The 18,488-nt window shown below is 33.5% G+C and overlaps 1 protein-coding gene across 1 annotated transcript in view; it reads right to left on the bottom strand.

Annotated features, from left to right (window-relative positions):
- KPNA3 (karyopherin subunit alpha 3) overlaps positions 1–18,488 on the bottom strand; it is a 74,263-nt gene that overhangs the window by 11,607 nt on the left and 44,168 nt on the right. Inside the window, exons 3-10 of the mRNA XM_074378141.1 lie at positions 15,841–15,930; positions 15,622–15,651; positions 15,483–15,535; positions 15,250–15,345; positions 12,323–12,408; positions 10,226–10,312; positions 9,692–9,861; positions 8,431–8,475 (exon numbers count right to left, since the gene is read on the bottom strand). Of these exons, the coding sequence (XP_074234242.1) occupies positions 8,431–8,475; positions 9,692–9,861; positions 10,226–10,312; positions 12,323–12,408; positions 15,250–15,345; positions 15,483–15,535; positions 15,622–15,651; positions 15,841–15,930 (657 nt within the window). The remainder of the gene's footprint in view (positions 1–8,430; positions 8,476–9,691; positions 9,862–10,225; positions 10,313–12,322; positions 12,409–15,249; positions 15,346–15,482; positions 15,536–15,621; positions 15,652–15,840; positions 15,931–18,488) is intronic.

The raw sequence follows: 18,488 nt of genomic DNA, 5'->3' as shown, positions 1-18,488 counted from the left end.
AAGGTACAAGCAAAAGTGTACCAAGTAAATGATAAGAAAGCAGAGACTTCTGTCCTGTTGGCAGACCAGCAGAATTCAGTCTACAAAGTACTACAAAGAACAAAGAAAGCTACTTTGTAAAATTCACAATTTACAATGAATATATAACTGTTATAAACATCTATTCACCAAATAACTCTGCAAACACCACTACAAAGGAGAAACTAAAAAGGTGCAAGAAAAAGAAATATACTGATGTAGATTTTTTTCACACACTACTGTCAGTATGAGAGGTCAAGTAGACAAAAAATGAGGACATAGATTTTATGAATATACACTGAAATTTAAACCTCGATAGTAGATAATGTAACTTGTAACTTGTATATGGAGAACAAAAATATTATTAGGTCCAAAGAAATATCAAGCATATAAAGCAGAAATTATAAAACTATTATAAGACAATAAAATTAGATACAATGTAAAATATTTTATAAATATAAATAAAATATTAGATAATAAATAAATAATAAATAATATATTATATAAAAATAAAATAAATATCAAAAGGCTTTCCATATGGAAATTTAAGGGCCTTATATCAAACAACTCTTGGATGAAAAAGAAAATACAAAAAATTTTCTAGAAAGTTATAATAAAAACATCATATATCAGAATCTACAGGATTTATTCAAAGCAGTATTCAAAGGCAAGTTCATAGCCTTAAAGATGTATACAACAGAATACAATAGAACTTAAAAGACTGAAAAGAAATCCCAAATAAAAAACTAGAAAAAGAACAGAGCAAATCAAAAAAAAGTAAAACAAAACAAAAACACCCCAATAAATACAAAAGTAGAAAGTAATGAGGTAAAGAACAGAAAAATCACAGATCTAATTAATAAATTGGAATCCTGGTTCGTTGAAAAACTGAAATGGAAAGAAGTCCTAGCTAACACAATTAGAGAAAGTGGTGCAGAGAACACAAATGTACAAAATAAGAAATGATGAAGAAAATGACCCTTGAAACAATAAATTAAAAACAAACAAAACAAACACACAGAGACTACTTTGCATACTTACATGCAAGCAAAGCTGAAAACCTAGGTGAAATGAACAATTTCTTATAACAACAGTTTACAAAAAACTGACCCCGTAGAGACAGCTTAAACAAGCCAATTTACATAGCAAAAACAGAAAATTATCAAGGAACTAATCCCACAAAGTATCAAGACCCAAAAGGTTTCAAGGGGCAAACTACCAAATATTCAAAGATCAGACAGACTCCATGCTATATAAATTGTTCCAGAGCTTACAAAATAAATGAAGCATAATGTTAATATTTAAACTTTCAAAATGCAATAAACATATAATATTAATACCAAATAAAGATAGCATAGAGAATAAAATTGCAAACCAGTATCACTTACATGAATAGTGATGTAAAAATTCTAAATAAATTATTAGTGATACCACACCACATCAAGAAAATAATACATGATGATCAGTGGGATTATTCAAGGAATGCAAGGACAGTTCAATTTTAGGAATATCAATGTATGTCATATTAATAGATTTAAGGAGAAAAATCACATGATTATCTTCATAGACAATAAAAAATTCCAACACCCATTCTTGACATCAACACTCAAAACAGAATTTTATGGATATTTCCTCAACATAAAGAAAAAAAACCCAAAACCAAAACCAAAAACCTATAACTCAATACATCAAACCCAAAGAAAAGCCAAAAGACAAATTAGGAAAACATTTTAAATATGTATCACAAATAAAGAGTTAATATCCATAATACATAAAGAGATCTTAGAAGCTAAGGAAAAAAAGACCAAAACTCTGACAGAAAAATGAGCAATAGATATGAACAGGCTATTTGCAAAGGTATAAAAATGGCTCTTCAACATATGAAATCACGTTCAACTTCACTCAGAAAGGTAAAACATATATTACAAATGAGATACATTTTCTCATAGACTAGCAAAAATTAAGAATGTGACAACACATTCTATTGGCAAGGCTATGGAGAAAGTCACTTTTGTATGTTGCTGCTGGAAATGCAAAATGGCACAGCCCCTATGGCAGGGAATTTGGCAGTATATAACAAAAAACTACAATATGCTCCCTCTCTGACCTAGCAATCCTGTTTCTAGGAATTCACCCTGAAGTATATCTCCAATAATATGAAAATACACAAGATTACTTCCTGCTCCATTAATTGTATTTTCAGAATTCAGGAAACAGCCTAACTGCCTACCCAAAATAGTGTGTTTGAATAAATCATGTCCACAAAATGGAATACTGTGCAGAATGATACTGGTTGCTTTGGTCTGGGAGGTTTTAGGAGGCCACTAAATGAAACGTAACTGTTTCCATTACATAGCCTCTAATTACTAGCAGAGAATCTTTTTTTTTCCCCCTAACTAATATACAGGAGCCTAGAAAAATAAAATATTTAAGGTTTCTAAGCTGAGATCAGTTAATGGTTTTTGGTGGGATCTCCATGAGAACAACTGAAAGGCTGATGGAGGAAAGTAAGCTACAGGTAGGCCTCAGGCCCCCTGAAATTACAGACTCTTAAAGTCTTTTTAGTTTTGTTTTATAATATATTGGGCCTTCACTGAAAAATGTCACTTTAAAAAAGTTTTAAAATGTTGAAATTCACAGCACAAGATTATCAGGCTATTCTAGTTCCTTCTATTTTTATCAGTTTGCTTTCCTCATCTCTATTATCAGGCTAACAGTTACTCAATGTCTGATGTTTGTAATTTTACCTTTTGCTGCCTTTTCCCATCTAAGCTGATTCTCCTATGTCACACCTTCCCCCTCTACTATTCTTTTTCCTTGGTTTCCCTTTTTCTGGATTTTATGCTAAACTATGTGGCTTTTATAGCCACTAATAGTCCAAGTATACTCCTTTCCTTCCAGCTAATAATCAGATTAATCATGTGCCAATGAAGTCTTCAGCAATCCTGAGTTACTTTTTCACTAGTCATGTCTGTTTTTCTCTGCTACAAAGTGTTAAAACTTTTTACTTGAGAAATATTCCAGACAATTGATGAATGGTAGAAAGCTGATCTCTAAATACACAGTAGGAGACACATACACATATGCAAAAGACAGATAGCTCAGGTCAAGGTTTTGAACTAACAAACTCCTTGAAAACTGGCATCACATAAATCAAAGGAAAATCTCTAGCAACGCAAAGTCTTCCAACAAGAATATACTCATCTCAAAGGGCTTTACTGATTTTTATCACCTCCAGTAAATACGCTAACAAATAATGTGCTGTTAGGCACCCCTACTGAAAACTGCAATTAACATGTATAACACTTCCTAGAAGATAGATGTCTGTGGAATGTCTATGGAATGTTAACTTCACACATGCTTTAGAGACAACTAGAGCTGAACCAAGTTACTATATACTTACAATTAATCTTTATATGTTTGGTGTGCTCAGATCCTACACATTGCAAAGAAAGGATTGGCCCTTGATCAGCTCCTTCAAGATAACCTCTGAGCCCTTGGATAATCCTGCCTGATAACACTGCATTCCTGAGACCTTGGACCAGACAGACAGTTTATGCTAACAATGTGATTCCGTGGTAAATATCTTTTTGTTTGACTAGGGCCTTGAGCCACACTCTATCAATTTGACTTCTGGGAGGGGATAGAGATCGAGCAGTTAAAAATCAGTCATGCAAGCTGTCCAAGATTATGTGACTGACCCCTCAACAGAAACCCTGGACACCAAAGTTCAGGAGCTTTCTGGTTGGTAATACTTATGTCGCCATACATGATTGCTGGGAGAATAAAGCACTGTCCTTACCAATCTACTGGGAGAAGACAACTGGAAACTTGCACCAGGTTTCTCCTAAACTCTGCCCTATGTGCCTTTTGCCTTTGTTGATTTTAATGTTGTGAAATAAGAAATATAGTGGTCTCTGCCCCAGTTTCTAGCATAGGGCTCTAAAACCCTTACAAATTGCTAAGTGATAAGAACACTAAGATCATTTCTTGCTCCAATATTTGGTCTTTGACCCTATCCCTGACACAGGGCTCCTAAACCCTTGTAATTTCCTAAGTGATAAGAGCATTAAGATCATCTTTTGCTCTAATGAGGCAACTCTGGATGGCCTCCTGGATGAAGACTGGTTACCAGAAAGATGCAGCCATGATTAGACCCTTGGAATTTGCAGCCCTGCCCTTCAAACTCTGGAGAAGGAAGAGGGGCTAGAAGTGGAGTTAATAATTGGTCATGTCTACATTTGAAAACATCCATAAAATCCCAACAGTTGGGGGTTGACAAGCTTCCAGGCTGGTGAACATATCAACACCAGGAGGGTGAAACACCCTAACTTCAAGAGGATAAAAGTTTCTTTGTTTTGGACCCTCCCAGCCCTTGCTCTATGTATCTCTTCATCTGGCTTTCATCTGTATCCTTTATCATATCCTTTAAAAAGCTGGTAAATGTAATTGTTTCTCTGAGTTCTCTGAACTACTCTAGCAAATTAACTGAACTCAAGGAAAGGATCTTGGAAACCTCTAGTCTATAGCTAGTTGGTCAGAAGAAGAGGTGATAACCTGGGCTTGTGACTGGCATTTGAAGTGGGGCAGTGGGTAGGGGGAAGGAGGGGCTTTCATGTGGGACTGAGCACCAGATCTTGAGTGTAGGATTTGACACTATCTTCAGGTAGATAGTGTCAGAATTGAATTAACTTGTAGGATACCCAGTGTCTTTTGCTGTATTAAATGTTAAGCATGGGTGTAAAAGCTTTTTCAGTGATTCCTTCCGGCAAATTACTGAACTTGAGGGTGGTTTGGGGGACCCCGAAACATTTATCACCGAGTATCACTAACAATCAAGTCTTAGCACATAACCAATCTGCTACAACTGACTAATTTCATCTGTACCAGGAGCAAAATAAGGTAGATTTGTATCAAATGTTGGGTAACACTCAACACTGCCTGGGCATGTTAAGCCATGGATGAACAACTTCAAAAAGGATAGGTAAATCAAATGCTATGGAATCACCACAACTGCACTTTAAGCAGCACAATAACTAGAAAGCAAATGAACACAGATTGACCTGAATCAGTCCAGATTTTTTCTCTACTACTCGGGGTCAATATTTAATTTTTCTTTTAATGTCACAAAGGCATATTAAAGTCCGTAAGCTACCTAATTCTCTCCAGATTCCAACCCCATTTCTCCATCAGTCTCACTAGTCACTGTCTGATAAATGAAGTCATTCCTGCTGTTCTGTATCTCTCCTTGCTGCTATTCCTGTTTTTGGTTGTGTCCTACCCTAAGATCCAAGTTAGAAAGCCAGGTATTATTCCCATCTCCTCTTTTCTCGCACCACGCACATCAAAACCAGCAAATTTATCATCTAAACATTTCTCTAGTCTTCCCTAGTCTTTTTATTCCTAATGTCTAAGCTCTAGTACTGGTCCTAATTTTCTCTCATCCATACCGCAAAATTACCACTGATCTGTCTTCTCAACTCCACTTTCCTCTAAAATCTACACTCCACTCAGTGGAATGAACTATCAATCCATAATACAAAATCAGATCATTATTCTTTGGTTCCCTAACAGCTACAAGATCTTAAGGTGGTATACAAGACTCTGTATGATCTAGAACCTGCTAAATCTCTGCCTTATTTTTTTCCCTACTCTTTGCTTCGTAAGTTATGCTTCCTTCTTTCTTCTTAAAAAAGTAGTTGGTCCTTGGCTGGTTCTTTTTCCCTTGCTGCCACTGCTCAAATGCAGAGAATTCCACAGAATTCAATTTTTAGCCCTTCTTATGAATCTTACTCAATGTCCATATTTTCAGGAATCCCTTAAATACTGATAAATCTCAAATCTGTATTGCCTTTTCTTTCTTAAAAACATTACTATGCATGAACAGCAAGTAAATCAGAATCAATTGTCTGTCCTACAATAACCTCATCATCTTCCTAGACCAGTCTCATCCTTTTGTTTGACTCCTTCTGGTGATGGTTCATGGCATTTTCACCCATATAGACTGCCAAAGTAGAAACCAAAGTAACTTTTATTTCTCCTTCTTCTTGATCCTTTCCTATTGAAGTTCTACTCACTTTATCTCCCCTAACTGCTTCAAGTTCATGCCTTCATCAACTTCCTTAAACCTACTATGATAGCATAATAGGCCAGCCTACATTCAAACTTTCCCCGTTCCAGACCTTCCTTACCTCGTCCAAGTTATCTGACTATAACACACATAAGCATATCACTCCTCTATTTAAAAATCTTCAATGACTCTGCACTGATTAAAAGATAAAGCCCAAACTCCTTAACACAGGATTCAAAATCCTGCAGCTTAACTCCCCAGCAAGTGTGTTGGGGGTATTAACTACCCATATTCTCCACAACCCTCCATGTATTCTCTTGAGTCCTTAGTATCTTTCCTTATATACTTGAAATGACTTTTTTAACCTGACAAAATCCTGCTCATCCTATATTTTAAACCCTTAATAAATGCCAGCTATGAACATACTCATCCCTGCCACCTCTATCACCACTCCACAACCATCCTTCTCCTTATAATGATTATTTCAAATGTTACCTTTTTAGTGAAGCATTCTGGTTGCCAGAGAGAATATGTGCTTTCATAATTCTAGCATTTTGGTCATTTTCCTGTTTTACTTTTCTTGATTATTTGCAAACCATATTGTTTGTTTATGTGATCATGGTATGAAAGAGCATACAATTCTCAGCTATGGCTCTTATACATTGTATGAGTTTACTTAGGTTCTTTTACTTTACTGAGTTTCAATCTCCTTACTTATAAAATAGGACAACAAAACATATAAGGGAGATTGTAAGATAAAAGAGATTATAGAAACAATTTCAGCACACCAAGTCATTGACAAAAGTTCCCTCCTTTCACTCTTTTTATCTGCTTCTAATGTTTAGGTCTTAGAAGGCAGAGCCTCCATGTCTTCTTCACCTTTGAGCCTACAATTCTTGGCACAATTCTGGCTTATGTGGAATAATCTGTGTTTATTAAACCTGACAGATATACTTATTACTATAGTACTTTGTCACTCTAATACCTCTAGTTTTCAAATAAATATGACCAATAGATGCTAGGAGCTTTTATTTCACCTATAATCAATTCCATAATGTCCTAGGGGAAAAGTCTTAATGGAAAAATCAGGTATTTTGCTTATTTCCCCTTTAATTATAGCTGTCAGAAAGCTTAGGACTAACTTTAGCATTCAAAAGCAACAAATACGTTTTAAAAAATAATTTGCCTCTTCCTCCTTTCTTTTAAGATATTTATTATCTTATATCTTTTGATAAATCCCTTTTATATCCATTTTGGAAATAGAACAGTATATTAACTAAACAGATTTCACTGAATTTCTATGAGTGTTTAGACTAACACATCACAAATAAAAAGTTACTTTAGTTACCTTTAAAAGATTCTTCTCTAAGAGCCTAAGGCCTAAAATTAACTAGGGAAATGTGTGGTTCAAAGTTTATATAACTATATTGCCTCTTTAGAAATGTTAGCAATGATGTATTTTCTTCATCCCAATGATAAATTACACATAATTCTGACACACATACACACACATTATGTATGTGTGTAGACAAAGATAGGATTATAAAAACACAAATATACAACAAATCAGAAAGAGATCTTAGTTAGAACATGAGAAGCCAAATCAATGCTAGATAACACCAGAATTAATTCTAAATTCAGGGAAACTTATCCACTGTTTTACTCTGTAGAAGAATAACATTTAGCGTTGCTTGCTACATTAGGAGAATTTTTAGATTGCCCAATAACAAAGTTTGCCAGAATACATATAATAAATGTTTAACTAAATCCCATGTAATGAACAGATTATCCAAAAATGCCTTTGCATTTAAAACTATACCTGATATCCTTCAATACTGTATCTCAAAAGGCAGTAGCATGGCAGGCAGTGTAGTTTCACAGAAATTAAACAAGATCTGTCATCAGAAGATCTGTTTTAAATACCAACTTTGACCCTTACAAGCTCAACAACTTTGGGTAAGTCACTTCATCTTTCCCTAAGGCTCAATTTCTTATTCTTTAAAATGGGGACAGTAATATATAGCCTATGTATTGTAAGAATCAAATAAGATTTTTTAAAAATTAGGTGCTTTACCACTTTATAAATATTAACACTTAAAAACACTAATGATACAAATGACTAAATTAACTACCTATGTGATTTCTCTTAAGTTAACATTTTTGTTGTCTGATTTAAGATAATAAATTTAACCTTTATCCTATTTCTGAAAACTACATATATATTGTGGAAGCTTGATAAGCTAATAAGATATAAGTTGACAATTATTAAAAGCATAAGAATAAATAACCCGTTCAGTGCCATCAAGGGCAAAATCTCAAATCTAAGCTTCTGTTTTACTTACGTTTATGTCTGTATGGTATATGAGGACACATAATGCTGGCAAAATCTGAGGAAAGAAGATAAACAACAAATAACACTAGAGTTGATGAATATGTCTTTGTAAAAATGATTAACTTTGACTTTTTAAAAAGCAGTAAATACTATTTTCAGGGCAAGAAAAGTAACATTAATTTTGTTTGAATTTGTATTAGGAAAATGAAAATCTGATTAAGTTCAATCTGAAAAACCAAAAATACACTTCAGATGTCTAAAATATCCAGATAAATCTAGCAGAGATTAATGTACCTTAAAGGAAAACATTTGTTTTCAATAATCTTGTTTATGATATACAATGTTAACTGGAAAGAATGGAGATACAAGCATATAGCATAACTATTTTTAAAAAGCTATTCTTAAAACTGCCATCATTGTCTCACCTACCTGTTTAAAGTAAAAAATAAGATTTTAATTAATAAATTACTTGAGTCAAATCAAAATTTTTGACCTTAGATTTAGTAAAAAAAAAAATTATGACAAGTACAAAGTATAAAGTTTGCTGCACTCAAGACATTACAGATCTTTTTTAAAATCAGGAAGGAAGGGTGAAAGGGAGGGAATCACTAAGTACCCTTTCCATAAGAGCAAGAGGTGGCAGAAGATGGTGAAAGATGTCAATTAAAAAGCTTAAAGATTCACAGTCAACATTTCTCTACACAGAAATGTTTAAATGATTAAAGATTACACAGGACTTTTAAAAACTTAAAATACTCAAACCTGTTTACAAAGCATAAACAGACAAGATTTTACTTTGTTTTAATTAGCAGATTTAACACAAAGCATGCCACATATTTAGAACATGAATTTTGTCAGGAATCAAGAGAAATTTCAATTGGACTTAACACAAAATCACTTAAGAATATTTGCATATAAGTACACTACTTTTATCTATAGCAGTCCCTTATTTTTTTAGTGCTAAACCAACAGTGCAAGGTAGTAATAAAACTTTCGAGATTTTATTTTTTTCTTTTGTATTTTTCAGTTTTCCTTTTATGAACATAGTCGTTTAAAAATAAGAGTTAGTGTGGACTGACATTCTTTTAGGTGCCCCAATAGTCTCAACTTTCATTTCACAGGAATCAAAAATTAAATATGATATGCTACTTAAAAAAATCTCATACCTGCAATGAAATCAGAATATGCATTATTTCATTCCCTGTACATGAAAATCTAAAGCATAAACATAGGGAAAATATACCATCTGGCCTTTGCAATTCTTCATTTACCTCCTGAACTGTCTCCATAGGCGGTGGGGGGTCTTTATTCCTGCAGAGATTGACAATGACCCATGTGACGTTCCGAAGGAAGGTGATGGGAATGGAGGGATTGATGAAGGACAGAAGAGGTTTGACAACTCCCAGTGATATGACATAATCTCTACATTGAGGACCATCACCTACAGAAATGAAAATTGTATTTAAAAAAAAATTACATTCAGGATGAGAAAGTCTGAAATGTATGCAATGACTCATGTTGGGACACTGATGTTCTATGTTTCCTCACCATTAGTCAAGGGCATCAAGGGCTGCTGTTTCTCCAGATTTTGATTTGGGGAACACAAATTTAACCTACCAATCCTGATAGCAAATTGCATATCCATTTCAAAAAGGTACCATCTTACATTAGTATTTATGAGGCAAAAAGACAGTCAAGCCATGTTAAAATTAGAGGAAACATAGTGTGTAATGGCTATGCCAATGTAGGAAAAAAGTTAATTGAGATACTTAATTGGAATCTTTTCAAACCTAAATGCAACTTACCTATAATGTTTCCCAAAGCCCATACTGCTTGTTCACAAACATTCTGATGTGGTGAATGGAGAAGTCTCAGAAAAAGAGGTACGGCATCTACGATAAAGAAAAACGATTTATACTGCAAGTGTTGATGAGTTTACACATTTCAGCCTAAATAAACTGATAAAACATACAGAGCCTGGAGCACTACAGTTGCCCAATATAGTTCATTAAATGATAAATGTGGCAAATACATTTACCCTAAGAATAATAAATTTTAGTATTTTCTTCTAGTAATACTCAAATAACAGACCTACTGACAGTGTCTAAAAGTTGCTATTGTGCTATTAAAAGAAAACAGCAGCATGAAATTCTATCTAAAATGTATTAAAGTTTCTACCCTGAATGTTACATGTAAACTTAGAATATAATACTTTAGTCAATGTGATCCCAATCTAGATATGAGATTAATTAAAGAACTGATTATTCTCGTATCAGGCCTACTTTATATTTCACAATAATATATCATTATAATGCTTACTCTTTACATAACTTACACGTTAACTCAAATTCTAAAACACTGGTATCATACTGATTCTAGTAGGAAACTAAGCATAAGTTAGATCATTTTCTCTTAAATTTCAGTCAATTGTATACTACCTCTGGGATTTTTAGCTGTATCTATGCACTACCTGTATTATTTATTTAACATTTAAATTAAAATTGACTCACTTTTTAACCACTTTATTGAAATATAATTTACATGCAATATAATTTATCTGTTTAAGTGTATAATTCAATGATTTTTAGTATTTATACAGAGCTCTGTGGTCATCACCACAATCTAATTTTACAACATTTCCATCACCCCCAAAAGAAATCTCATACCCAGAACAGTCCTACTACCCACTCCCAGCCCTAGGCAACCATTTACTCTGCTTTCAGTCCTCGAGATTTTCCTATTCTGGACATTTTCATATAAATGAAATCGTATAATATGTGTTTTTTTTTGTTTAGATTGTTTCACTTAGCATAATGTTTCTGAGGTTCATCCATGTTGTAGCACATATCAGTATTTCATTCTTTTTATTTTTAAAAATTTCATTTTTTTATTGCTGAATCATATTCCATGGTATACTACATTTTGTTATCTACTCATCAGCTAATGGATATTGGGGTTATTCCTATTTGGGGAATATTATGAGTAACATTGCTGCAAACATTTCTGTACAAGGCTTTCTGTTTTTCATATCTCTTGGTTCTACATAGTAGGGGAACTGCTGGGTCATATGATAACTCTATGGTTAACCTTTCAATAGACTGTTTTTCAGAGAGGCTGCAATATTTTACATTCTCATCAGCAATATATGAGGGTTTCAATCGACTCATATTTGCATTTTAACTCATTTTATCACTTCTGTAAATAGAATCCCAGTATCACTTACCACATATAGAAAATAACCAAAAAATTTTAAATGAAAACAAAAAATTGTTATTAAATTATACCCACTAATCTCTACTGAAAGCCCTAGTCTAGAAATCTGTTCCACTTTTGTTACAATCAATATCTAACTGGAAACCTTCTCCCTGACATCACTGAAATATCTAAAACAAAAGAGGAAGAGAACAGTATTCTCACTCCCTGATTCAATGTAACTTATTGCTATATCATTTACTACTTAGCATCATCTTGAGTACCACCTAATGTCTGTTAAGTGCCCCACACTTCAGACTACTTAGTGACATCTTTCAAAGAGCTTTTGTCAGATTGGGTCAACACACTAATAGCCCGTCTTAAGGTAGGCAAAATTTTAAAAATACTTATGTTACAAGCTAAAAGGCCTAAGCTACTCAGCACCTTGGAGGTACCAGAAACAAAAAATTTTAAATTATTAGGAGATGATCTCTACCCAAAAAGATAAAACTCTTATTTACTTTTTAGTAACCACAATTAAAATTATTTAATGATAGATTAATGATAGTTATGGTAAAGATATCAACTATCAAAAGTAACTTATAATAGTCACAAGCTTAAAAATGTTGTAAGATAAAACTTTACACTAAAACTCCACTTCCTTCCTTAAAAAAAAAAGGCCCAACGAGTAAGGAAGTTAATGTACTTACTAGACTGTACAACAGCTTGAGTCTGTGCAGAAGTTCCTGATGCTATATTAGTTAATGCCCAAGCAGCTTCAAACTGTAATGAAGGACTGTAAAGAACAATAAAAAATCTTTAGACACATAACTACCATTTACATTTATGACCCATAGATTATCCTTTACCTTGTCTTTGAGTTTCACTTTGCTATGTCCCATGTTGGACATCTACACCTGAATGTCTCAAAGTCCACCACTGGGTCTCAAAGTCAGTCAATAAAAACCAACTTCTTTATGTCCATCAGTAGTTGCAAAATTCAGTCAGTCTTTATTTTCCTTGACTCCTTCCTCTCCCACAGACATCTAATTAATAGGTCATGTCTATTTTACCTCATAAATATTTATTATATTTATAGCACCAACCCTAATATCACTGTGCTAGCTGAGGCCCTCACCATCTCATCTGAATCATTGCCACAACTTCTAGACTGGTCTTAAAGCTCTGATTCCACCACACCATCTGCTTTAAACACTGGAGATATTACAAGGCTTCATAATTTTGCTGAAAGAATGAGATCATTGCAATTTGGAATAGTGATGGAAGACCTCACAAAGAAAGTGAAAACTGAACTAGCTTTTCAAAGAATGATAAAGAAAAAAAGGCACTGATAGCTAGAAATACAAATAAAAGTATCATGGGTGGGATAATCATGATGTGTACAGACGACTAGGAAGAGGTCAAGAGAGCTGAAGCCAAGAAGATATGCAAAAATATAATATGGGATGCAACTGGAAGGCAGGGTATCTAAGTGTGTGAGTTGTGGAGGGGGCAGGACTCAAATCTCAGGTTTCAGAACTTGAAATTAATTCTATAGATATACTAAGTATAGAGTGCCACTGAAAAGTAAAGAAAATAAAATTGGAGTGCATGGTGTGCAGAACAGATTAAAAAAGGTTAAAGACTGATGTAGAAAAAATCTGTTAAAAGGAAATTATATTTATTAAATTAGGATATAGCTGAGAAACATAAATTCCTTTAAATAGAATACCAAAGGGGGAAGAGGTAATAGAGAGCAGAAACCAAGAAGAGTCAGGTTAGGGACTTAGAAGAAACTATAAATATCAAAGAAAGAGAGTGAGGTTGTTAATATTAAAAGGTTAGAGAGATACAAGAAGGAAAAGGTTTTATGGTGAATAAATGTCGGCAATATAGCAGGTGGTGAGGTTAAAAAGATGGCACAGAAGGGAAAATGGAGGAGCAGACAAGAACTACATGATGAATTTTGGCAAAATAAGAGGGTATCAGGGCAGAAGAGAAATAAAAGGATGATATGAGCAAAGATGAGACAGTGTATGTTGTCCCAGATTGGAAGAAGAAAGGGTTATTAGGTTATGCTAGGTGGTTTGGCAAAATACTGAAAATGAAGGTCTTAAATGAGAAAACAAAGATGTAAAAAGTACAATTACAAAGCCAAGGAAAGTCTTCTAAGATGTCATTTGAAAAAAGAGAGAGAAGACAGAGAAAAAATAAATAATGAATGCAGTAAGTAAACAATAAATGAACATTTATTATAAACTTGGTATTGTGTAGTGTTTTTATATATATTATTTCATTCCTCACAACCACCCAAATTTTATAGATGAGGTATTTGCGGCTTAGAAACTACCTGGGTTTGGTCCACAGCAAACCCTGAATTTAAACCAAGTCTATTTGGCTCCAAAGTCTATGGTCTTTTATATTATAACACAATTTTCCATGACAAATCCATCAAGTCAGATCAAAACTACTGACAATTTTCTATTTTTACTTTGGGTGGTAGTTACACAGTTCTGTACATATTTTCGTGTACTCTTCTGTATATATGCTGTATTTCACAGACATACCCACACAAATGAGTCTATGCCAAAGACTGGAAAGTTAAAAAAAAAAGGAGAAGAAAGAAAAGCAGACCAAAAACAAAGAATGCCCTAAAGGCCGAGGTACATATAACTTTTTTTAAGAACTGAAATAAGAGTTATTTTTACTTAAATAAATCATGTTACAGGAAATATATATGATAGTATAAAAACGTGTTAAGGGATTTTGGAGGGATGGTTGTGGCACACCATGGAAGCAGAAGAAAGTATTTTTAAATAATAAGAACCCTCAGTGGCAGCATTTATATACCACTATTTTTATCTAGTTAAATGAAAATCCCATAGACATTTAGCAAAATATTCCAAGTTTTAGTCTAAATGTGCCTTAAATGCAACATTAGCCTTTGTTTTAATATATTTTGGAGTTCAAACTTACATTCTCATCAGTTAATCCAAACTGATGAGGTTTAAGATACAGCACATCAAGATATCTCTAAACACTAACAGAAATGGGGCCAGTACCTCAAAAGATATCAAGTGGTGTTTTCCCCTTTCTATTTTGGAAAATTATAATCTGCCCTCTTACTTTTAGCCTATCACAAATAAAAAGCATGATGTTAGATAACTAATCACAGTTAGAGTTCTGTTAAAGACTTTGTAGAGTATCAGTGAATTAGCTGGAATACTCCCAGGGTAAGAAAGAGCTACTCAGTTCTGGAAGCCATTCATGTTGACTCAAGTCAGGAGGTTAATCTATATATAGACGCATAAGCAAAGAGTGACTCAAACACTATTTGGGTTGTTTTAAAATATTACTTAAAAAAACAACTAGCAAATAAAGACTATAAATATTTGAGATAAGTTATAATAGACAATAAATAAGCTAAAATTTTCCTGGAAAATATACACACACTTCATAAACTAAAAAGAGAAACTAGCTCTGCTGAGTATGATCAGAGAATAAGGAAATTACATTAAAATGCGTGACAAATGAGAAATGTAATAAACGCAAAACCAAACTGAACCCATTGGTTAAATAACAATCACTAATTTTCAGTTAGCTGAAAAACTGAACAGGAAGTCAAATTCATACTTACTTATCATCCCTTTCTAGACATTTGACTAGAATTGGTAAAATCCCAGATTTTATTAGGTCATCAATTGGGGGGTTTCTGTCACTGGATAGTAGCTTTCTAGAAAAACAAATATAAGAAATTAACTGCTACAATGTTCAAACTGTGAACAGAAATAACAATGCACTACTTCTAGACCATCAGCTAAGACTCCCTAGGTGTGACATAATTCTTTCTGTGAACAAATTAGTATCTACCTTGCAGCCTGGACAGCACTCAACTGGACCACTGGGTTATCACTTGTGGCATTCTGCAACACCAAATGTAAATTTCAGAAATTAAAAATAAATCAATTTCAAAATACTTCGAAATGAGGCTATTAAATTAATAACATACCTGCAATATAGCTTCTAGTGTTACATTTTGCTTAAAAAGAAAAAAAAATAGTTCAGCAAAGAGTTTAATAGCAAAATTATACTTATTAAATAGTCTACTAAAGTTAAGAGTTAATATACTTTAATTATCATTGTAAAATTGGTCTTAGACTAACAATGAAGTTCTCCCGTTATTATAAAAAATATTTTAAAAACACTTTATAAGAACATGGCAACTTACTGCTTTAAAATCAGCATCAACATCTGAATCTTCTAAACTTTCTTCTTGGGGAACATTTCTTTTTTTCAGTAAATGTTCATCTCTTTTGTTCTGAAAGGCAATCAGTAAGTGGTTAAGAAGTCATGAAGGTTACTATTAGTCAAAAATCTATTAAAATTATTTCAGTTTTATCATGCAATTGTGAAACAAACATTAAATCTCTACCTAAGGATAGTATGAATTAAGTGTGTATGCTGCAAACCAATGACAGGCCACATTCTGGATTTGGTTACAAAATTAACTGGTTTAAAGACCACCTTTCATACACACACACACACACACACACACACACACACACACACACTCAATTTATTAAGCACCAACTGTTTTGACTAATACTGTGCCTCCTAATCTGCAGTGAAGATTTAAATTTGGGGATACATTATTATTATTACAAAAGTCTAACAAATATATTTCAACTAGTATGCTAGCTTTCATCAACTTATCGCTATTGGTAGCCTAAAGCAATTCATTAAGAAGTCAGGTTAATGAGAAAAAGTTCACTGTTCAAATGTTAAGGTCTGTACGTTTGTTGGGAGTTTGGAGAATGGGAATTCATTAGCATAAATGCGACCTACTTGCCATTATCTCAGATTTAAACTCTTGCTATCTGGCTTTTACAACAAGAATTCTCTACTAGCAAAAATATTTCTACATTTTACTTGATTTCAACTCTTTGTAGTGGCAACTTGGGCCTTTTCACATAATATACAACTTTGGATAAATTACAATTTTCTCTAAGGTTTTAGTTTGTTTATAGAATTAAGTCAAAATAAATTAAAGACTAAATGAATTCTAAGATCCTTTTTTTAAACATTTTTTACTGATTTATAATCATTTTACAATGTTGTGTCAAATTCCAGTGTAGAGCACAATTTTTCAGTTATACATGAACATATATATTCATTGTCACATTTTTTTCTCTGTGAGCTACCATAAGATCTTGTGTATATTTCCCTGTGCTATACAGTATAATCTTGTTTATCTATTCTACAATTTTGAAATCCCGTCTATCCCTTCCCACCCTCTGCCCCCTTGGCAACCACAAGTTTGTATTCTATGTCTATGAGTCTTTTTGTGTTTTGTATTTATGCTTTGTTTTTTTCTTTTTTTTTTTTTAAGATTCCACATATGAGCAATCTCATATGGTATTTTTCTTTCTCTTTCTGGCTTACTTCACTTAGAATGACATTCTCCAGGAGCATCCATGTTGCTGCAAATGGCGTTATGTTGTTGGTTTTTATGGCTGAGTAGTATTCCATTGTATAAATATACCACCTCTTCTTTATCCAGTCATCTGTTGATGGACATTTAGGCTGTTTCCATGTCTTAGCTATTGTAAATAGTGCTGCTATGAACACTGGGGTGCAGGTGTCATCCTGAAGTAGGGTTCCTTCTGGATATAAGCCCAGGAGTGGGATTCCTGGGTCATATGGTAAGTCTATTCCTAGTCTTTTGAGGAATCTCCACACTGTTTTCCACAGTGGCTTCACCAAACTGCATTCCCACCAGCAGCATAGGAGGGTTCCCCTTTCTCCACAGCTTCTCCAGCATTTGTCATTTGTGGATTTTTGAATGATGGCCATTCTGATTGGTGTGAGGTGATACCTCATTGTAGTTTTGATTTGCATTTCTCTGATAATTAGTGATACTGACCATTTTTTCATGTGCTTATTGATCATTTGTATGTCTTCCTTGGAGAATTGCTTGTTTAGGTCTTTTGCCCATTTTTGGATTGGGTTGTTTGGTTTTTTCTGATTAAGTCGTATGAGCTGCTTATATATTCTGGAGATCAAGCCTTTGTCAGTTTCATTTGCAAAAATTTTCTCCCATTCCGTAGGTTGTTTATTTGTTTTACTTATGGTTTCCTTTGCTGTGCAGAAGCTTGTAAGTTTAATTAGGTCCCATTTGTTTATTCTTGCTTTTATTTCTTCTAGGAGAAAATTTTTGAGATGTATGTCAGATAATGTTTTGCCTATATTTTCCTCTAGGAGGTTTATTGTATCTTGCCTTATGTTTAAGTCTTTGATCCATCTTGAGTTGATTTTTGTGTATGGTGTAAGGGAGTGTTCTAGCTTCATTGTTTTACATGTTGCTGTCCAGTTTTCCCAACACCATTTGTTAAAGAGACTGTCTTTATTCCATTGTATATTCTTGCCTCCTTGGTCAAAGATTAGTTGACCAAAAGTTTGAGGATTCATTTCTGGGCTCTCTATTCTGTTCCATTGGTCTATATGTCTGTTTTTGTACCAATACCATGCTGTCTTGATGACTGTAGCTCTATAGTATTGTCTGAAGTCTGGGAGAGTTATTCCTCCAGCCTCTTTCTTTCTCTTCAGTAATGCTTTGGCAATTCAAGATCCTTTTTGATGTAAAATTTCCAAGGGTTTATTATCTAGTCCTCAGTACAATATTTATAGAAGTGTTTGATTATAATAGAAAGTTACTGATGATGTATGAAAATTAATGTTATAATTCAGATCAAATAGAAAGTTAAAGCTAGAAATATATATCTGAAGCTTAGTGGCTTATCTACATGACATCTACTTTTGTACTATGTATAAGCAAGCATGTTTAAACAAACTGATATTTATATACATGCTAATCCT

Source organism: Camelus bactrianus, chromosome 14, assembly GCF_048773025.1.
Source record: "Camelus bactrianus isolate YW-2024 breed Bactrian camel chromosome 14, ASM4877302v1, whole genome shotgun sequence".
Taxonomy (NCBI): domain Eukaryota; kingdom Metazoa; phylum Chordata; class Mammalia; order Artiodactyla; family Camelidae; genus Camelus; species Camelus bactrianus.
Note: the sequence above shows the minus strand (reverse complement) of the source record. Positions and strands in the feature narration are given on the sequence as shown.